The 22,691-nt window shown below is 43.9% G+C and overlaps 1 protein-coding gene across 1 annotated transcript in view; it reads right to left on the reverse strand.

Moving 5' to 3' along the window:
- sptbn5 (spectrin, beta, non-erythrocytic 5) overlaps positions 1-22,691 on the reverse strand; it is a 97,581-nt gene that overhangs the window by 23,141 nt on the left and 51,749 nt on the right. Inside the window, exons 54-72 of the mRNA XM_039603765.1 lie at positions 21,584-21,746; positions 21,321-21,509; positions 20,706-20,783; positions 20,454-20,626; positions 20,268-20,358; positions 8,312-8,458; positions 7,961-8,098; positions 7,605-7,772; positions 6,082-6,170; positions 5,692-5,878; positions 5,312-5,380; positions 5,082-5,225; positions 4,455-4,651; positions 4,157-4,361; positions 2,212-2,391; positions 1,969-2,124; positions 1,655-1,872; positions 419-608; positions 162-338 (exon numbers count right to left, since the gene is read on the reverse strand). Of these exons, the coding sequence (XP_039459699.1) occupies positions 162-338; positions 419-608; positions 1,655-1,872; positions 1,969-2,124; positions 2,212-2,391; positions 4,157-4,361; positions 4,455-4,651; positions 5,082-5,225; positions 5,312-5,380; positions 5,692-5,878; positions 6,082-6,170; positions 7,605-7,772; positions 7,961-8,098; positions 8,312-8,458; positions 20,268-20,358; positions 20,454-20,626; positions 20,706-20,783; positions 21,321-21,509; positions 21,584-21,746 (2,959 nt within the window). The remainder of the gene's footprint in view (positions 1-161; positions 339-418; positions 609-1,654; positions 1,873-1,968; positions 2,125-2,211; positions 2,392-4,156; positions 4,362-4,454; positions 4,652-5,081; positions 5,226-5,311; positions 5,381-5,691; positions 5,879-6,081; positions 6,171-7,604; positions 7,773-7,960; positions 8,099-8,311; positions 8,459-20,267; positions 20,359-20,453; positions 20,627-20,705; positions 20,784-21,320; positions 21,510-21,583; positions 21,747-22,691) is intronic.

Consider the following 22,691-nt stretch of genomic DNA (forward strand, 5'->3'; position numbering starts at 1 on the left):
TTTATCTGCATTACTAACACACTAAATGCAAAATTATACCCTGATACAGGGCAACAGTTTCCCTGAATCGCTACAAAAGAGTTGAAAAGTGAAAAGTGTGCATGACCCATAGAGACATCTGTCCATTTCACTTTTCTGTCCAATCCTCAGCATTAGCATACCCCGTATTCCTCAGCCATCAGAGTGCTTTCATAGGAGTTCAGCCAGCGCTCAGCCTGCTCCAGCTCTCTCTGTAGAAGGACAATCTCCAGATCCTCCTGATACAGCAGCCTGGTTTCCTCCCAAACCTTCTCCACCCGCATCTCCAGCTCCTCCAGCTCACAGATACGCTGCTCCACCTGAGAGGAGGAATATACAGTGGGATATCAGCCATTTGGAGGCATTTCTAATGTTGTTGATGTTTGATGTGCCAAACTACCTTCTCAGACATGAAGTTTCCATCCTCAATCAGACGACTTCCTTTCTGTTTGATGGCCGTCGATTTGATTAGTTGTCTGTCAATCTGGACGCGATACTCATCATGCTTTTTAATGAGCTGTTCCAGGTCGCTTCCCTCACTACTCTGAGGCTCCCCTCTCACCAGAGACAGCATCTCCTTCAGCCAAGCCCTGGAACACAAGACAGTGTGTGATCTTTAAAATACTCCTTCTATGAAAGAGAAAGCTGGTAAGCTGCTGGTAAGAACACAAAGATTTAGTTCACAACTCTATAAAACCATACTTTGGTTTACTATAGACCACTGTGGTCAAAAGAAGGTTGTTATTTTGATTTTCACTTATATCTGGAAAAGTACATGGAAAAGTGGAGGTGGGAAAAGCAGGCGCATGACTCCAGAACAGAGCAGGTGACAACAACTGATATTAAAATGATGTCATCAAACATTACATGAAAGGAAGAGCTGGGGTGTAAAGTCCCTTGCAGATAAATACTAAAGCAGCTTAATCCAATGTAAATGACATTTACCAACTGGACGCCACAACAGTGTAGTGATTTACACATTTGGCTAACACATGAAAGATCTCTGGTTTGAGAGCAGGCTGATACACAAATACTTTGGGGGTTGATGACCTGTGTATAGGAATTTCTTTTATTTATGTATTAATCACATTATTTTATTGTATAATGCCTTGGGGCCACTGGATTTTAGCATGTCTCACACTCATACAGTTAGACAGTGGGGGTCTGGTAAGGAAGTTGGGGGGAAGCAGACAACTCCACAGGAAGAGTCTTTTGTCTCTTCCATGACTCTGGGAGGTAGCAAGGGAGTGTGAACCTTAAGGTGTGAAACAGCTGTGTACTGCCTTTTGTTCCTGAAGAAGGTATTTAACTGAGAGCCATGCTAGGCTCAGGGAGACTCTGCTGACCGTCTGCCCCGCAATCATGCAAGCTCTCCACCAAGCTTGGTTTTCTGTTCTTTGTTTGTGATTAAAGAATGTTAGCTACCGCTCACCGCTTGCCTGCAGGCTTTATTTAAAGGAAAACTTCCACAACACCTGTTTTGAATATAAACTGTCTAAACTAGTACAATGCTGGTTCTGATTCAATCTATATAAAAAAAAATAATGCTAATCTTAATAATCACTTAATACTATTTGGAGTGTTTTTGAATTTTGGGTAGTGTGTGAATACATTTTTTTACATTGACAGAACCTACATGAGTTCAGTCCACTGGGAAATGTATTTCTGCACATCTTCTGCCTGGCCCAGTCTGGCCCGCCGTATGGAGGCTTTGTCCTGGATGCTGGTCCAGCAGGCCACTAGGTCCTCCAGCCGCTGAGTCACAGAGGACCTGGCCTGAGGCTGGGATTTGCTCAGAGTGCGACCTACTTCTCTACTCCTGGTTACTTCCTCAGAGATCCGAACCAGGTCCCTCTGATGGAAAGCACAGACAACAAGGCAGGAACATTCATTCAGCTGTCATGCATCCACCACTTAGCTGTGATGCAGTGTTTGGTGGACATTTCCTACCTCCAATGCTTCATGTTGACTCAACAGAGTCTGGATGGAATGCAGGTCATGGCCCAGGTCCTCTGAGTCCAGTACTGCTTCCTTCTCAGCCATCCAGCCCTTCAGTTCTTCCACATCATGGTTAAACTGATGAATCTCCCTTGCTGCCTGCAGATTCTGAAGGACACAGGACAGACCATCATTCTCACAACCTCTAACCCAGATCAACTCATCCAAAGGTACCTTGATCTATCAGATCTATACCTGTTCTCTGGTCCTGATGCTACTGTTGAGCTCATCCCACAGCCTGCTGAGTGCATCATCCCTCCTGCGAGCCTGATCGTCTTGTTGCAGCCCTCGGCCAAGCTGTTGTACTGAGGTCAGTCGGCTGCGACCCAAACCAGAAACTTCTGAAACCAGAACCTCCAGCTTCTTCTGAAGGACCTATAGATGGAGAGAAGAGAGAATAAGCTAAAAACAGATAAAGAGGGAGATATTAGCAGTTTGAGACCTAAGAGTTTCAGAGGATATACCCCCTGGAAGAACATTGGTTTAATATTTACTACAAACTGACCATTTTCTCTATTTATGTGCCAGTAAAGTGTCTTCCTTTTTAAGATTTTTTCAAGCCAAAAACTGATATGCTACAATAAATAAATATGAAACTAAACCCAAACAAATGCAACAAATATAACTTGGAGCCTCTTTTTTTCACATAAGTTTGAACAAAATTCCTGCTACCCTGAACTGGATAAACAGATGAACAGATTTTTTAAAGCCCCATCACTGATTCTACAGTTAGAAAAACTAGTCTAATAGTTGCTGTTATAGCTCATCTGGGTTTGAATCTACCACAGACCTTTCTCTGTGTCACATTACCCCTCTCCCCGAATCACTCCCTGCTTACCTGCCTACTCTCTATACTCTGAAAATACATAAAAAAGAAATCACGAAAAAAGAAAACAAAAATTCAAACACAAAAAAATCCAATAATGGTTTTCCCATTAGTGGTTTCCCCCACAAAATGCCCTCCATAAAGCTAATATTTATCACTGATTGAAGAAAACAGGAACAACCCCAGGTTTCCGCACTGTAGCCAGAGTGACAAAGAGAGTTCTGTTGTACTCATTTAACGTTAACTAGCAATGATTTTATGGATTTCTACACAAATGAAAATTGCAGACATCATACAGATGCCCCACAATCCAACTCTTGGCATTTCACCCACCTGCATTTTACTCAGCAGAGCATCAGAGGTTTAACACCTAGTACCCCTCGAGGATCTTGGGGACATATTTGGAAAAAACAGCTGTATTCAGAAAAATCAGATAAGCTGTTTATTTCCTGACAACCTGAGCATTACTGGAGCTTAACTTCAGCTGGGCAGATGCAGTCCAGGAGAGGGCTGCATGTTCATCCAGAATCACCTGATGTTTTGCTGGAATTGCCTGGGTAAGAGAGGCCAACTAAGGCAGGTCAAGTCTTGTTCCATGGGCTCACCAAACTCTTTCCAAACCCAAGTTTTTGGTTCAGCTACTGCCAAAGCCAAAATCCGCTTGGCCTATCAATATCTATAAAAAGTATACCCACCCCTGCCCTCTACCTCTCACTAAGGGAAACTCTACAGTGGTACAGAGTCCAGACTTATTCCTGGACACTAATTCCTAAACCCAAGCTGTGCATTGAGGCAAGCCTGAATATATCTATGGCACACTAACACAGGCTAGTTATTTATTTAACACCAGTTCACAGCAACAGTCATTTTAAGATGATCCCCTAACAGCATCACTTTGCAAGAGTGGGAATGACAAACTCTCTTTTCACAGGAAGAGACTTCCAGCAGAAAAAGGCCAACCAGCTGCCATGACTGGTTAGTAGGTGAAGGGAAAGAGAAAAGCTAATGACATGCAGTAGTGGTGTGTAAACACATGAGGAGTGAAAATAAGTGAGTACAGAACAAATTCTCAGTGCATGATGGGAAGTCACCCAGCAGACTGAGCTTATAACAAAGAGCAGGTTTAGGATCAACTGATCCAGCCCTGACTATAAGCATCATCAAAAAGAAAGTTGGAAACCTAATCTTACAACCCAAACTGGGAGCTAGTTTCACAGGAGCAGCAATTGATAGCTGACAGCTCTACCTCCCATTCTACTTTTGTAAAAACTATGAAGCACAAGAAACCCATGATTATTTTTCTACATGACTCACCTCCACATCCTCCAGATCTTGTCCACAATCACTGGACTCTACCATCGTTCTCTTGGAGGTCAGCCATGTTTGGAGTTCTTTAGCCTCTTTCTCATACACATAGAGACGGAGCTGATCTTCCAGAGCGGCACGACGGGATGCAGAAAGTCTGAGGAGTGTCTCAAAACGTTCAACGACAGCTGGGAGAGAATCACTGACCAGTTGGCTGAAAAACAGAAACATTATTTTCTTTTTAGTTTCAAAATGTTAAAAAAACAAGCAGAATGATGATACTGCATCATACTACACACTGGTTTACCTCTTGGGGTGTCTAAGGTGTTGCAGCGATGCACCATTCTCCTGCAGTTTCTCCACTGTCCTCCTCTGGTTGTCCAGTTCTACAACCACAGAGTCCAATTTCCTCAGCATAGCTTCCGTCACCTCCTCACTCCTCCCGCAGTCTCGAGACTCTAAACCCACCTGCTGCTCCTCTAACCACAGTTGGAGCTCTGAAACCTTCAAACACACAAAAATAGGCACATGTGAATAACAGCTAAAGTTTTTTTGTTTCATAATTTCTTCTTTTTCTTGTGCAGGTTTTTTTTGTTATGATTATATAAATAACATAAAATAATGTCATTTGTCACCTTTCTCACTCACTATGTGTTAATAGACCTCTCTGCATCGAATCATATCTGTTATTAATCTCTGTCTCTCTTCCAGCAGCATAGCATGTTGATTGAGTCACAGCCAGTAACGTTGCGGCAGGGTCTGAGGATGTGAGTGATTATAGTCTGGGGTTTATGATACTTGACTTGACACCTTGATTAAGTTGCTCCTTTATGGACCTTTGCAAAAAAACTTATTTTTCAGATATTTTTATAATATATCTAAAAAGGGGGACCTTTATACATTAAATCTCAGTTTTATGTCATGTGTCTGTTACCTCTGTGAGGAAGGCATGTATGCTGACTGCCTCCTGCAGTAGTTTCACTTTCTCCTCACCCTCTACCATCAGCTTCTCATGCAGACTCTTTAAGTCCTCCAGACGCTCCCGGATATCGTGAGATGCAAAGTGTCGACCTCTAACCTGAGAGGGTCAAGAACACATAAGGTTCCCAGATCATTTCTTAAACATTCCAGCTGTAACAATGCCAAAATCGAAGAGATCCTTACCAGACTACGCCCCGCCTCCTGAACTGCTTGGACCAGTGGCATGCGTCCAGAGATCTCCTGCATCAGGGTCTTTAAAAAAATCATTTGCAAATTAATTATTTCAATTAACACAACAAAAGTAACCCAAAACCTGGAAAAATTAGAACCATGTAGATGCTATTTAATAACCTATGACCAGACCAGTAAACAATTAATCAAAGATGTCCTTAATTATAAAAACAATTGCAATTTGGAGCTACAAGTAAAGTCCAGGAGGTTATAAATGTCCTATTAAAATACTGATGTCTGTAATAATGTGCATAGAAAAGCCTGAATATTAATTGATCTAGATGTGATGTTTTCTTCTTTCTCCACTGTCAGTAAGCTCTGCAAGTAGTCACCTGGTGCTTCTGGAGCAGCTGCTGGCTACTGCTGAGGGAGCTGCCCAAGTCTTTGGCAGTGATGGAGGGCAGTCTGTCATTCAGCCAGGCCATTTCCTCCTCCACATTTCTGTAGAACTGGAACAGGACTTGCCAGGCCTCCAAGTTCTCCTTACGTCTCTGCAGGGGCTGCGCCAGACTGTTGTACCTGTCAGAGTAAAGAGCAACACCGGTGAAATACATCTCAAACATTTCTTTCTCATTTTGTGATATTTTAATTTGTATAATAGTTGTTATACCCTTGGAAGAGCATCAACCTCTTCCAAGGGTATAAAGAGACTTGAAGAAGTCGGCTACATTATGTATACAATCAGATTTCTTCATAGCGCACACGATCTACTGTTTACAGACCTGTTGATGGTGTGTGCCACTCTGGTCTGAATCTCCTCAGCCAGGAAGTTACCCTGAGAGTGGAAGCTCTTTGCTGTGTCCACCAGACCCTGATATACAAAATGTATACATTTACATATACTTCATATAAGCAAACTGACATTTATCATACTTTTGTGAATCTACAATGCTCTTTTCCCTTCAGTCTATACCTCCAGACACTGCTGAGCACATGGTTCCCAACAATATAGCATGATGGTGCAGTTTTCTTATAAATTTCACAATAATGTTTGTTGTGAAGTAGGTCTGACAGGAGCCAGACCCTAATGCAGGACTAAAACACGAAGGGGATGAACTAAAAGAGGCATCTTTATTTTGCTGTAAACACTGAGACATGAATATAAATAAACATAACTTAAAGCTGGAAACAAAGAACTAAGAAGCTAGGAAACTAGGAACAGAGAAACTAGGAATCAGGAGCTGACTAGAACCACTAGGCGAAACGAGGACCATGGGAGAGACACCCAGCAATGTGGGACGAAGCAACAACAGGCAGAGGACAACAGGGGACTAAATACACAAGGGATGGGAAACATAGCTGGAACCTAACTGGCATAATGGGACAGGGAGGAAGCAAAACTGAATATACTAGACACAGGACACAGGACTACCAAATAAAACAGGAAACCCATGGACAGAAACTCAAGACACGTGAGTCTGACGCAGCGACTGGGGAGACAGGAATAAACACAGAGACAAGACTGACTAACTACAGGAGAAGATTAGACTCAGAGGCAGGGAAAACTATGATCACTAAGAACCTTTTTGTCTGTTGTTTCTTTTGCCTTGGTAATTCTTTGTGAAGCACTTTGTGATCTTTGTCTTGAAAGGTGTTTTATAAATAAAATTTTACTTGCTTACTTACTAAGAGCTAGAAACTAAACAGAAACTAAATGATCTAAAGAGAACTCAGAATTACAAAAAAACCCCAACATAAAACAATCAGAGAATCTAGCCTAACTTAGAATAACATTTTAACCTGATTCGCACAATCCACACCATAAACCATGGGTCAAAGACCCAGGACGGCTATAATATCATTATAGAAGTAATCTAGTGTGCACCTTAGATATAAATAGGAATGGTAAATGGCCTGTATTTGTATAGCGCTTTACTTAGTCCTTATGGACCTCAAAGCACTTTACACTACATTCAGTCATCCACCCATTCACACACACATTCACACACTGGTGATGGCAAGCTACATTGTAGCCACAGCTACCCTGGGGCGCACTGACAGAGGCGAGGCTGCCGGACACTGGGGCCAACCCTCTGACCACCACCAGTAGGCAACGGGTGAAGTGTCTTGCACAAAGACACAACGACCGAGACTGTCTGAGCCGGGGCTCGGACCAGCAACCTTACGATTACAAGACGAACTGCCAACTCTTGAGCCACAATCGCCCGGAAAAAAATCAAACTAAAAACTCAAAATTATGAGGATTTAAAACAACTAAACAGTATGTCCACCCTCGCGCTTGCACCTGGATTCGGTCTCGGTGTCCATCCATCTCCTCTTCCACCCCCTGCAGTTCCTTCAGCAGTCTGTTCACAGAGGGTAGGTCACTGCCACAGTCCTCATTGGCCAGCTCCCTCTCCACTGACACCACGAACTGCTCCATGTCATCCAATGAACGCTGGAACTGCAACGCCTAAACACACAAAGGGCATTCAGAGAACTTTATGTACCTCCTACCATTCCAGGACCATGAGCAAGTCCCCACGAAAGAAATCTTAAACGTTTTCTATGAAGATTTAGTTCAGGATTAAAGTTGAGTAGGTTTAATTTGAAATTAAGTTATGGTTTTAAGGGCAACATTAAACATGACTGTGCAAGTACCTGGTAGGCCTCCTGAAGTCTAGTTTTCTTCTCCTTGCAGTTGTGGATCAGAGTATCCCAGCTGTCAGTCAGCTCTCTGACTCGAGGTTGAACCTTTTCTTCAGCAGACAGAGACTCAGACAGCAGCTTCTCTCCTTCCTGGAAAGCACACAATAGGCAACATTTTATATTCCCAATGGTGTAAACAAACAATGACGTCTGAATGTTAGCAAAATCTAAGAGAAGATCTAAATAGAAAAAAAATTCTAATGGGATAATCTTTTTGACACTTCTCAGCACTTGTCCAGCCCAAGACATCTTGCAGCTAGAGCTGTAATCAGGGAAATACACAGACACTTAAAGAAAATCCACCTTAGTGAGGGTTTCCACCCTGTAGCGGTTGCCGACGATCTCTGCTTCAAAGCTCTGATGTTTTAACAGCTTCGCCTGAAGGTTGGTTGGTTCCCTCCAGTTTTCATCCAGTGCTATGGCGTTACGCTCATTCAGCCACACACATACCTGAAAAACACACATTTTTTTTATTTTTTATTTTTTTTATTTGTTCATTTCAGGCACAACAAAAATACATATATTAAACACAAAGTGCACAAAACAAAAAGCAAAATTTGCCTGAAAAGGAGTGGGACGAAGAAAACTTATTAAATCCCACCCCTATACTCACTCATCAACAAAAAACAATAAACTTCCCGCAGCTACGCCCATCGTTGCAGACCAAACAAACCCATCAACAGCCCCGGGCAGATGCAAGCATCTCAACGGCAGCTCGCAAACAACAAATAGAACCTTCATAACTGAATACAGAATATATTAATTATAAATTGCGTTACCACAATAATTACATAGTAACAAACACACATACATATACATACATACATATATATCTACACACACATGTACATATATGTACATACATACGCACACACCTTTTTATTTTTATTTTTTTTTTTTTTTTGGAATCCACACCAGCAATGGTAAGAGAACAGACATTACAGAGCACACTAAAACCATCATTGAGTATACTGTGACCAGACCAACTGTTTGTAGAGGAATTTAAATCTATGAATATTTTTGCATTGCTTCAGTTGTAAACTCAGACTGTTCCAGATTTTCACACCACATACAGACACACAAAAACCTTTACGGGTTGTTCGAGTTCTGGGTAATTTGAATACTCCGAAGCCTCTCACATTATAAACCCCTTCTCGAATTTCAAATATAGTTTGTAAATTTGCAGGTAGAAGTTTATTAAAGGCTTTGTATAAGATTATGGATGTATTTTAATTAACCAGATCCTGGAATTTAAGTAACTTTGCCTGAAGAAAGAGTTTGTGAGTATGATCTAGATAACCAGCCTTGTGAATAATACGCAGTGCTTGTTTCTGTACTGTGATTAATGGATTAGTTGTATTTTTATATGTATTTCCCCACACTTCCACACAATATGTAAAATATGGAAGAACCAGGGTACAGTACAGAGTACGAAGTGCATCTTTATCAAGGTATGGTTTCACTTTGTTCAAAACTGCGAGGCTTCTTGAAATTTTGGTTTTTATGTGTCTGACGTGGGGTTTCCATGAAATTTTGTTATCAATTACGACTCCCAAAAATTTGTTTTCACTCACATTATCAATTGGTACACCTTCAATGATAATTGGTAATTCTATATTATATTTTAAATTACCAAAAAACATTGCTTTAGTTTTATTTATATTTAATGATAATTTATTTATATCCATCCATTTTTTTATTAATTTTAGCTCCCTGTTTACGGTCATTACAAGATCAGTATAATCATCGCTACTGAAAAATATGTTGGTGTCATCTGCGAACAGTATGAGTTTAAGTACTTGAGAAACATCAAAAATATCATTTATGTATGCATTGAAAAGTTTTGGTCCCAAGACTGACCCTTGGGGAACACCACATGTAATACCAAGTTTCTCTGAATGGTAATGCCCTATGCTAACATATTGTTCCCGACCCGTTAGGTAACTTTTTAACCAATTACCAGCTTTCCCTCGAATACCATATCTTTCCAATTTATCCAACAAAATTGAGTGATTGATTGTGTCGAAGGCCTTTTTGAAATCAACAAAAATACCAACTGCATATTTATTTTTATCCAGTGCATTAGTAATTTCTTCTACTGCCTCAATTATCGCCATTGAAGTGGTTCTTTGCGTTCTGAAACCATACTGACCAACATTTATTATTTGATTTTTTTTCAAGGAATTTTTCTAATCTTGAATTAAAAGGTTTTTCTAAAATTTTTGAGAATTGAGGCAGTAGAGAAATAGGCCTATAATTGGTAAAACTGTGTTTGTCATTACTTTTGTATAGTGGTATTACTTTCGCAATTTTCATTTTTTTTGGAAAACAACCGGACTGAAATGATAAATTACAGACATATGTTAAGGGACTAGCAATATTCAGAATAACCTGTTTAACTACAGACATATTTATGTCATGATAATCCATTGAAGACTTACTTTTACATTTTAATGTGATATTTATTACTTCTTGCTCATTTGTAGCTGAGAGGAACAGTGAAAAGGGACTTGATTTTATATTACTGATATTTTCATTTTTTTGACACGGGATGTCCGCTGCTAGTTCAGGGCCAACATTTATAAAAAATTTATTAAACCCATCAACAATGTTACTCATGTTGTGATTTTCACCATTTGCATCAATGAAATATTCAGGATATGATGTTCCAGAAGATCCTTGTTTAATTAAATTATTTAACACATCTTTTATATTGTTTTTATTTTCATATAATCTTCTTCTATAATAAAGTTGTTTACTCGTTCTTATAATATCAGTCAATTTATTTCTATATGCTTTATATCTTTGTTCCACTTCTTTTGTTTTTACTTTGATGAACTGTTTATACAGATTGTTTTTCTTTTTGCAAGCATTAATAATTCCTTTTGTGAGCCAAGGACTTTTTATCTTTTTTTTCTTTGTCTTGTGTTCGTTTACAGGACAATGTTTATTGTACAACATAGTGAAAATATCTAGGAAATTGTCATAAGCCTTGTCCACATCTGACTCGTCATACACCGAGCTCCAATCTTGTTGTGCTAAATCGAAATTGAAGCCATGAATTGCTTCTTCATAGAGATGGCACGATACCACTTTTTTATGTCCGATACCGATATCATAAATTTGAATATCTGCCGATACCGATATGAATCCGATATAGTGTTTTTTAATCAATAAAACTGTTTTTTAAATATCTTGCTGCATTTTGTATAAGTTCATACTCAAGTTTAAATAAACAACAACACTAAAGATATTCTGTTATACCTGTATGTAAAAAATACACTGCACCCAAAATATTTCATAGTTCAGCAACAGTGATCAATCTAATAAACTTAAACCTACTCCATCCTTCCTATTCTGGTATTTTAAAGAGTACTTAGCAGAAATATTAAGCAACCTAACTAATAGGGTTGCAAACTCCCAGCAAAAAAAAATAGGGAACCACCCTCCACGCTCCACCTCATGATGCTTAATCGACGTAATCAACTTTAATTTGATGCAGTGTGAAAAAAAAAATGCACAGAAATAAATTATTTTTCAAGAATAATTAAATAGATTCAACATCTTTCTTCAACAGAATTGCAGACCGCACAGATGGTACTTTCCCAAAGGAAAAAGTAGTATAGCTTACTAGGGTATATTAGACTTAACAGTTACTATATACAGTAATGGACTTCTATACATTTTACATCAGATTAAAACTTTGGGTGTAAGATTCAGATAATTATTTATTAAAAGCTAGACATTTTAAATGAGAATAAGAAAGAAAAGTATGTCTTTGTGCCCCCCTTTTCCCTGTTATTGCCTTACCTGCCCCCCTGGCTAAACTTTGCTAGATCCGCCCCTGCACAGTTACCAGCCGTCAGCTACGTAGAAAAGGATCCTGGTGTAGAAAGTAATATTAAATAAATTCTAACGACAGCTTATCAAGGTTAAACGTGCTGCTGTTGTTCAGCCGCTGGTTTCCTCTTTCTGGTGCAAAGTGGGCCAAAAACAAAGAAGAGAGACTGACTCGCGACAGAAAAGCCGATCAGCTGATCATTGATTAGTTTCATGAAGTAGCGGCAGGAGAGGGGGAGAGAGAGGCAGTCGCTCCATATATTGGTTGTTAAGCTTAACATGGGAATGCTTTACCTACATTCAGAGATGAACTTACACACTTGCTTTACTTCTCTCTGGGATAACTTCCTCGGAGATGAAATGCTGGTTTGGTAGCAAGGCTACAAATATACACAGCTGCTCTATCACGTGATGCATACTGCTCCGACATGCTGTTGTGAGCAGAGTTACGCCGTGTCGCAAGTTTTGTGAGGTGCTTTTTTGATATTTAATGGATCGGATTACATTTTTTTATTTCTGGCCGATATCCGATCCAGTAATTTAGGTCAGTATCGGACCGATACCGATACGTAATATCGGATTGGTCCATCTCTACTTCTTTATTTATTGTTCGCTTTGCTATTGTAATCTTGGTATCTATTTTTTTTAAATCACAGTCACACAAAGTAAAAACTGGTAAGTGGTCAGTTATATCACAGACAAGCAGGCCACTATTAATTTGGAAATCCATGACATTAGTAAAAATGTTGTCAATAATAGCGGCGCTATGTGATGTTATTCTGCTTGGCTTTGTTATTGTTGGATATAGTGATAAGCTGTACATCGTGTCAGTAAAGTCGTCAATGGCTTTTAACCTTGTTGGGTTTAGCAAATCAATATTAAAATCACCACAGATGAAAAGTAATTTTTGGTTCACCGAAGAAAACATTTTTTCTATCCATTCATTAAAAGTGTCAATACTTGAACTGGGTGTCCAATATATGCAACTTATTATAACATTTCTCTTTTTTTCATTCATGATCTCAATAGTCAAACATTCCAAAATTCCATCAATAGCCATAGACATAGTTGTTACAACATTATATTTTATAGAGTTATGAACATATATAGCAACCCCGCCGCCCGCCTTATTCAATCTATTCATGTATTTTAAATCATATCCATTCAAACAGAAATCTATTCCTTTATCGACATTAAACCAAGTTTCAGTAATGGCTATAAAACTAAAGGGGCGAGAGAATTGTTGCAAGTAGTCCTTAATGAAATCAAAATTAGAGTACATACTTCTGCTGTTAAAATGAATTAATGAGAGCTTCCCGTCTAGGTTGATTTTTTTTTCATATTGTTCCTGTGTGGAATAATTACAATTTTTAACAAAAGAAGAGAGAAAATGACTTTCAGAATCTATTTCTGGGTCTATTATATTATGCTCCTTATATTCACAATCTAGATCAATTACTTTCTGTTGGAGAATTGATTTCAACGTGTCCATGTCATTTCCTGGTGTAATTAGAGATGTTGGTGTATTTATCATTTTGATTGTCCATCCATCCATCCATTCGCTTATCCTTTCCAGGGTCGCGGGGGGCGCTGGAGCCTATCCCACCTGTCATAGGGCGAGAGGCGGGGTACACCCTGGACAGGTCGCCAGTCTGTCGCAGGGCCAACACACAGGGACAGAACAACCATTCACACTCACATTCACTCACACATTCAGACCTAGTGACAATTTGGATTATCCAATTAACCTATCCCCTCAAACTGCATGTCTTTGGACGGTGGGAGGAAGCCGGAGTACCCGGAGGGAACCCACGCAAACACGGGGAGAACATGCAAACTCCACACAGAAAGACCCCGGCCTGATGGTGGAATTGAACTCAGGACCTTCTTGCTGTGCGGCAACAGTGCTAACCACCGTGCCACCGTGCTGCCATTTTGATTGTCATTAGAGTTATATATTACCTCGATACATTGGTGTCAGTTGTACTTGTCCAGATACTCCATGTTCCTCACTATCAGTACTTTTGCCTCTTCTGGTGTCCCGTTTAGCTTAATGAAAATCTTGCAGTTTGTTACCTATGTATGTTGTATTTTACCGTTCTTCTTCAGTTGCCTTGCCTTCCTCGCGATATCTGCGTTTTTTCGTGTCAGATGCTCATTAATGAAAACGTCCGTGCCTTTCAGTTTGCGTCCTTGTTTCAGCAGTGCGACCTTGTTCTTCCGATTGACGAATCTCATAATGACGGCCGGCGGTCTGTGCTCCAGGTCCATCTCTATCCCCTTGCTTTGGAGGAAGGACGCCACCTGTTGCTCCACCGAGCGGGTCTCCTCGTCGCTGGGCTCCCCGACGTTCCCGGCCACCGCGCGCGCGTACGAGCACGGCTTGATTTTAATACCGCTGATGACCACATCGTTCGTACGGGTGTACTGCTCCAGCTCATCCACCCGCCGCTCGAGATCCATGATCCGTCTATCCTTCTCGGCATTTTGGAGGCGTAGCTGTTTTACCTCCTCCATTAGCCCCAGAAACAGCTCCTGCTGCGCCCTGCTGCGGCCACGTCTCCGCACAGCACTCCGAGGGAGGTTTTAATGTCCTCGACCTCCTCTGGTGTTGGGCCTTTCTTGGGTGGCATACTTCACCTTGCGTCACTGCGATTTAACTTATGGGAGTCTCAACAGTTGTTGCGAGGTGGTGTTCCCTTTCAGTCGATTCACTCGGTACAACACATAAGTATGGGATATCACGCCCTCGCGTGTCCTGGCTGAAGAAACCTTTATTCACGCCTTTAAGATGACGTGTGATGACACGCGCACGGCCCCGCCTGCACATATAGCCGCTGTCATCACAGTCATCCCTCAGTTCTTACGCTCTTCACCTCGCTGAGAACAGCTCTGCTGAGTTGGGCTAGCTAGCTGCTGCTAGTTAGCTCCGTTGTCTGCCGACTTGAACTTAGCTTAACTGCCCCTGTTGGTGTTAGCCTCCACCGCCCAGTTGGTGTGTAGGCTGCCCGCGGAGCGCTAATTTCAAGTTTTTCCTGTGCAGCGTTTCGCTTTGCATTTTGAAATGGACTCCAAACCGAAGCGAGCAAAGCAGAAATCTTCTGTTCGCCCCTGTCCTCAGGGATGTGGTTTCTGTTTGCACGACAGCGACCAGCACGATGCCTGCCCTGTCTGCCTGGGGATCGTCCATGCTAGGAGAGCGTTGACGGAGCCCGAAGCCTGTGCGTTTTGTCGCCAGCTCCGGCGCTCGACCCTGGAAAGACGGGTGACGTTTGTGGAAAAAGTGCTGGGACGCTCGGCTGTCGCACGGCAAAAAAACTGCCTCCCCATGTTCCCAGACTTTCTCTGTGAGCTAACAGCATCATGGGACAAACCTCTGTCTACCCGCGTCACTGTGCCCGGCTATGGACAGTACATGGAGTTGGACGGCGTCGAGGGGGCTGGCTTAGCTAACCCACCCCCTATGGAGCCGTCTCTGGCTGCTTATCTGGCCCCGTCCCATAACCATGGTGTCAGCGGCCCCGCAACTCTGCCGTCCAAGCACTGCAGATTCTCTGCTTCGCAGCTGGAGAAGATTTATCAGGCTCAGGCCGGCACTGCTCGTGCCATGAGCTCCGTCACCATGCTCCAGACGTACCAGGCAATGTGCCTGGCGGAGCTCGGATCGCTGGTTCCTGATGACAGCCCTTTGGCACCTCTTCTTAACGAGGTCAGAGTCGCCACAGATTACATCCTCCGTGCGTCTCACTGTGCAGCGCTCTCCCTGGGCAGAGGGATGGCTTCGACAGTAGTGGCGCAGAGGCACCTGTGGCTGACCCTCTCTGACGTCCCGGATAGGGACAGAGCTGTATATCTGGACGCACCAGTGTCTGCGGCTGGGTTATTCGGACATTCACTTGAAGCCATTCAGGCTAGATTCGATCTGAGGAAGAAGCAGACGGAAGCTCTGCGCGACATCATCCCCAGACGTCAGCTGAAGCCCAAGCCCGCAGCTAGCTCTCACAGGCCCGCCGCTCCTCTGCCGACTGGCAAGAGACTGGCGCCCACTGCTGAAATGGGTGCGCCGCCAGCGAGAGCGCATCCTCCGGCCCGAGCTCCACGCCAGTCGGCCTGGAGCAGAGGCCCACCCTCGGGCCCCCGGCGGGACCCGACGCCCAGGAGGAAGAAGCCTCAGCCCTCCTAGCTGTGGTTTCGAGTGGAGAAGGGGTCCAGCAGCAGGGAGACGCTGCTTTTACCCCTCTGTTGCCGCCCAAGAGGTGCCGCTTAAGTTCTGTTCAGGTTGTCAGCCCCAGAAGGCGCTGCACTTTCCTAACACAGTCTCCCAAGCACAAAACCCCTGCACACAAAATGCCTCAGGTAACTCCCTGTTCAGGTGTGTTAAATGTTCAGGTGACCACATCAAGTGTTCCCGCTGTTTTTCATTGTTGTGCCCCAGAAAAGGTGCCTCCAACAAAATGTATGAATGTACATGTTCCCATGTTACAATCAATAAAGAGTGTTGTTTATTCTCAAACAATCACAAATGCTCAGCCTGCGGGCAGAATGAGCCAGGTCAGGCAGGTAATGCAGTCCTGCTGTCGCTCGCTCCTCGCACCTTTACGAAATGTGCCGAAGCAGCGCTAGCGCCCCTCAGAGAAAGAGGCATCCACATCTTAGCCTACCTAGACGACTGGGCTCTTGTAGCTTGCTCCAGAGAGCAGGCGGAGACACAGCTGTCACTGGTTCTGTCACACATTCAGACACTGGGGTTCTCTGTGAACTTTCAAAAGAGCTCGCTAATCCCGAGTCAGCAGATTTCTTTCCTCGGTTTGGAAATATGCTCGCTTTCCAGCCGCGCACGTTTGTCGGAGCACAGAGTGGCCGCGTTTCATCGCTGCCTCGCTCAGTTTCAGCTGGGACGCAGATTGCGTTTCCAGACGATATTACGCTTGTTGGGCATGATGGCATCTATGATCGCCGTAGTGCCACTTGGTGTCATGGTCCTGGGTCATGCGACCCAGTGTTTTGAGTTTTAGTTTATTTGGATGTTTATTGTTTGTTTAGGTTCATTAAGTTATTCCAGCTCATTTGTAATTATATTACCCTTGTGTTTAGTCTCTCTTGCCCTTCATGTGTGTTATGTCTGTGTGTCTTATGTTGTCAAGTTCTTGTAGTTATTTCTGCCATCTTCCCCTGTACTCAGTCTCCCTGGTTCTGTGTCTACGTGTCATGTTTCATGTCTATGCAGTTATGTTAAGTTCACGCCATGTTTCATTTCCATGTCTATGTCTGCGTGTTTCCTGTTTTATTTTGGAAGAGTCTGGTGTTCTTTGTTCATTGTAGTTAGTGTTACTCTCCCCTGTATTGTCATTATGTTCCATTCTAGTCAGCTGTGTTCTCATGTGTCTCCACTTCCCCTGATCGCCTCATGTGTGTATTTAGTCCTCAGTCTTGCTGTGTTCAGTGTCGCGTCGTCTGTGTTCCCACCCTCCATGTTCTCGCAGCCAGTCTGTACAATAATCGCCATGGTTTTCTGAGTCTCCTTAGTTTATCAGTATCTGTTTCCCAGTTTAGTTTAGGTTCAGTTTAGTCACGCTGTTTCTGCTTTGTTGTGAGACCTGTCATCAGCCACAATAAAGGCTCGCTTTCAGTTTAAGTTTGCTCCGGTCTGCTCACTTGTGTTCGCACCTGGGTCCACCACACACACCACCGCACGGTCTGTCCCCTCAGATCGTGACACTTGGATTGTTAAAAATGAGAGCGTTTCAACGCTGGACTCTCTCTCACCGCCTGTGTGCATCGCGTCACCTCCGGAGGAGGCTGCCGGTAACCGCGTCTTGCATGCTAGCTCTCCGTCCTTGGAGGGAGCCCAGGCTGCTGCATCAGGGCTCTCGGATTGGGAGAGTGTTGTTTCGCAAGGTGGTGTCCACAGATGCTTCCCTAAGAGGGTGGGGAGCGCTGTGCAAGGGTGCATCAGTGAGAGGGATCTGGTCCGCAGCTCAGCGCCAGCTGCACATCAACCACTTAGAGCTGTTAGCAGTGTTCTTAGCTCTAAAGCATTTCCGTCCAGTCCTGGAGGGCCAGCATGTCTTAGTCAGGACGGACAATTCAACAGTGGTGTCTTACATAAACAGGCAGGGAGGAACACGCTCTCTTCCCCTGTTGAAGCTGTCTCGCTCTCTGCTGTCATGGTGCAGTGTTCATTTTCTGTCTCTGAGAGCCACCCATTTCCCGGGCCACCTGAACCTGGGGCCGGACCTTCTCTCCAGGGGGGGTCCTCTGGTGAGAGAATGGAGGTTACACCCTTTAATAGTGGCTCAGATTTGGGATCTACTTGGCAAGGCGCAAATAGATCTTTTTGCTTCCAGGGTAAATACTCATTGCCCCCTGTTCTTCTCCATAATCGACCACGATGCACCCTTGGGCTTGGACGCGCTAGCGTACCGATGGCCAGACGTGCTCCTGTATGCATTTCCCCCAGTGGAAATGATATCTCCAGTTCTAGAGAGAGTGCGTCGGCATTCCCTCTCTCTGATTCTAGTGGCCCCTTGGTGGCCCACAAGGTCGTGGTATGCAGAGATAATCAGCCTGCTAGCAGCGAGTCCTTGGCAGCTTCCACTCCGCAGGGATCTCCTCTCTCAGGCGGGAGAAGTGTTTCATCCACGCCCAGATCTGTGGCGCCTTCATGCTTACCTGCTGAGAGGCTAAACTTGATTGCTAAGGGTTTGCCACCTAGTGTGATAGCGACGATTCAGAGCGCTAGGGCCTCATCTACTAGAGGCTTGTACGCTTACAAATGGCGAGCCTTCGAGCAATGGTGCCAGGACCGCCACACTCTCCCATTTCAGTGCTCTATTGTGGATGTTTTGACATTCCTGCAGAAGCTGCTGGATAAGGGCCTTTCATTTTCGACAATTAAGGTTTATTTAGCAGCTATATCTGCTTGTCATATTGGCTTTGACGGGGTGACACCAGGTGCACATCCCCTCGCCATACGTTTTCTGAAAGGGGTTCGCCGGCTGAGACCCGTGCTTAAGTCCAGTGTCCCTGCTTGGGACTTGTCTTTGGTGCTGGAGGCCCTTTGTAGCCCCCCCGTTTGAACCCATCGAGTCTGTGGATATGAAATTTCTTTCATATAAGACTGCATTACTTCTCGCTTTGGCTTCGGCAAAGCGAGTGGGTGACCTTCATGCGCTGTCCGTGCATCCCGCCTGCACACAGTTTTCTCCTGATGGCCACAAGGTCGTATTGCGTCCAAATGCTGCCTATTTTCCCAAGATCATGCCTGCATCTTATAGCTCAATGGAGTTTGAGTTTCTGAGCTTTTGCTCCCCTCCTTTTGCATCTGAGGAGCAGAGGAGGATGCATTCTCTTTGTCCAGTGCGTGTGCTACGCACCTACATTGAGCGCACTCAGAATGTGCGTTTATGTGACCAGCTGTTTGTCTGCTTCGCCAATCCAAATAGAGGTAGATCTCTGTCCAAACAGAGGCTGTCCCACTGGATTATAGAAGCTATCTCACTGGCATACGGCACCAGAGGTCTTGCTTTGCCCCACGGGTGAGAGCTCATTCCACCAGGGGATGGCAACCTCATGGGCTCTTTTTAAGGGGTGCCTGTAGCTGATATTTGTCACGGCAGCTAGTTGGGCATCACCGCACACTTTTGTGCAGTTTTATCGGTTGGACGTTACAGCCCCTTCGGTGGCTCATACTGTCCTTTCTGCTGGGTCTACCACTCACTAAGGAAGTGGTGGCCCGATTCGAGTCGGTGGCTGCTCTGCGGGCGTGTATATATGTCCCATACTTATGTGTTGTACCGAGTGAATCGACTGAAAGGGAACGAATAGTTATGTCTATAACTTCTGTTCCCTGAAGGAGAGGAACGAGGTACAACACAAGGTGGCCCCACTGAGCAGTTTGGCTCGGTGAAGAGCGGCTATCGAACTGAGGGATGATTGTGATGACAGCGGCTATATGTGCAGGCGGGGCCGTGCGCGTGTCATCACACGTCATCTGCCTTAAAGGCGTGAATAAAGGTTTCTTCAGCCAGGACACGCGAGGGCGTGATATCCCATACTTATGTGTTGTACCTCGTTCCTCTCCTTCAGGGAACAGAAGTTATAGACATAACTATTCGTTTTCCTTGGGCTGCTACCTGCTACCTGCTAGCTGGTTGCTAGTAAGTTAGCGCTGGTATGCTTCACAAAATACGTTTAATGAAGACAACATCACGGATGAAGCTGAAACACAGCTCCTGCCAGAGGAAGCGTCCTCCACAGAGTTAGCGTCCTCCACAGAGTTAGTCTTCTCTAGAGTTTTACACTTCCCATCAAGGCGGCTGCACAGGCGCTGGTAGTTGGCTTTCAGTCGCTGCGACTGTGGGCTACAGACCCCTGAAGAACAATACAGATTAGGCTTCAGCAGAGTTCAGAAAGTTACCTGGTAGCTGCTGGACAAGAACTGCTGCAGCTGGAGTGATTGATCCAGAGCTTTGCAACGAGATCTGCTCTGCCGCTGCAAGTGACTCCGCCTGCGCAAACACAGCAGGTGATCAGATAGACAAAACATTGTTTCCAGCTACTTGCTTTAATGGGAAAGTGTGTGGCTGAGATGTCTGATGACTACCTGGTGGTCAGTGCTTTGCTCTTTGCTCTGATGTTGTCGGCATCATAGTGCTTTTGTTGGATCATCTCCTGGGCTAGCTTCTCCACCTGGTCCAGCTGGTCTCCCTGAGCCTCCAGGGCTTCCTCAAACTGAATCTGCTTCCTCTGCAGCGTTTCTACCTCTGTCACTGAGCTCTGCAAACAGAATAGGTTGCTTTCATAGCATAAGAGTACTTTCCTATATATGTATGATTCTGAAGCAAATCATCCATACCCCAAGGTCCTGATTGGACAGGAATGCTTCACTGTTGTTGAGCCAGCTCTCACATTGTTCTACAGAGGTCAGGAAGATCTGAAGGATACAGAGAAGAGCTCAACATAAGCTAATCTGACTGCTAAAGCTGTGTCTCATAATTGTCTCATGTCTAACTACAAGAAGGCACAAAATCCACCTTCCTAAGGTAGCTGAAACTTTTCAGTTATGTAAAGTAGCTCCGATGGATGCACTGGAAAGCAATTTGGGGTTAGTATCTTGCCCAAGGATACTTGGCATGCAGACTGGAGGAGCCAGGGATCGAATACTAACCTTCCAATCAGTAGGTGACCTGCTCTACCTCCTGAGCTACAGCCACCACCATGGCCACACCACCCTGAGCATGCCCAATCTTGCCTGATCTCATCAATTATATTAAGGATTATTCAGTGTAATGCTAAGAGGACCAGGTTAACTTACAATACATGAAGTATATTTATTTTAATTAAATCTGACATTTATTCAGCAAATTAATTTTGCAAATATATTTATAAATATGAATGAGACTATATTAATTAGCCATTATTCAAATCAAAAAGTCATATTAGATTATTTTGGGGGCCGCTGCTGTGTCACCTGTAGTGTACGGGCCTGCTCCAAGGTTATGTTACGGTTCAACCAGGCTCGGTCCAGTCCAGCTTTAGCTTCCTCTAGCTGGTTCAAAGCCTTTTGGATCTCTGACTTAGAGCTGTGACCAGATCGGATGAGACCCAGACCAAAGTCCTTGACAGAGTCGATGCGTTCAGCACGAGCGTCAATCTCCGTCTAAAAACAGCAAAGTTTAAAATTTGCATTTACTTCATTAAGGTAGTAAAATTTAAGTAAGCCACGGTGCTCACCCTCCAGTCCTGATGCTCCACAATGAGCCGGTCAGCCTCTGTTCTGGTCTTGGGAAGTCCCTTTTCTGCCATCTCACTGCTCTGTTTGAGACTCCACTCCAGCAGGAGGCGCTGGTTAGCCTTGAAAAGCTGCAACTGGTGAGCCTCCTGCAGCTTTTCCTTTCTGTTAAAGACCAACAGTTTTTCTTGAGTTTTACCTGAGGGAGTTCTTCTGATCACTATCAGTATTTTTTATTACTAATGTAAAACACTGTTGGGCCTCTAAAAGTGTAGTGGTTAACACGCTGCAGAGAGAAAGGTGACACGAGTCATGGCCAAGTTTTATCCTCCATCAAGCTTTTCTTTTCACAAGGCTGGCTGGATTGTGAGATTTTGGACCACTACTAAATTTGACAAAGAGGACGATCTTTTACTGCCAAACTGAAAAAAGCCTTTAGCAGGTGTGTGGGCTTGTAAAAGGTTTGACAGATACCTCGATGGCCTAGCTCAGTTTAGACAGACCAAGCTTCAGCTGGTCCAGTACCTCTCATTACATACCACAGCTAGAATAGTGTGCAACTACAGTGGCAACACATTCCCACGATTTTAGACATGAGAATCCAGTACAAGAATATGCTAAAGGGAAAACGCTTATCATTGCAGACAACCTGTCATGCAGCCCTCTAGCTAACACTAAGAGGGATGTGGCATGCTGTGTGGCTAGTGTTGGAGGGGATTCCTGCACCCACCAGCAAAATGGATGGAACGATAAAACAACAGCTGCCAACACAGAGCTGCACCAAAAGACGAGCACAGGTAAAGACCGTGCTCTACCTGTGTGCTATGAATTGAAAAGTCAACCAAAAGAACCTCTCATATCTAAACTAACTAGAATAAACTCAATATCCAATCTGCTCCCAGAACAACCCTGAAAAAGGTTGCCATCGATCAATGTGAGGGTAAGTATCAACACAACCTGATAATCACAGATTACAACTCCATGTTTTTGGAAATACCACACTTTCCCTCAACAACAATCACACAGATTGTAGCCTAGATAAAGTGGTGAGTGACAATCCTGTGAGGAATTCAAGGAATTTGCCAGACCGCTTGATTTTAGACACGTTAT

Source organism: Oreochromis aureus, linkage group 19 (assembly GCF_013358895.1).
Source record: "Oreochromis aureus strain Israel breed Guangdong linkage group 19, ZZ_aureus, whole genome shotgun sequence".
Lineage (NCBI taxonomy): Eukaryota > Metazoa > Chordata > Actinopteri > Cichliformes > Cichlidae > Oreochromis > Oreochromis aureus.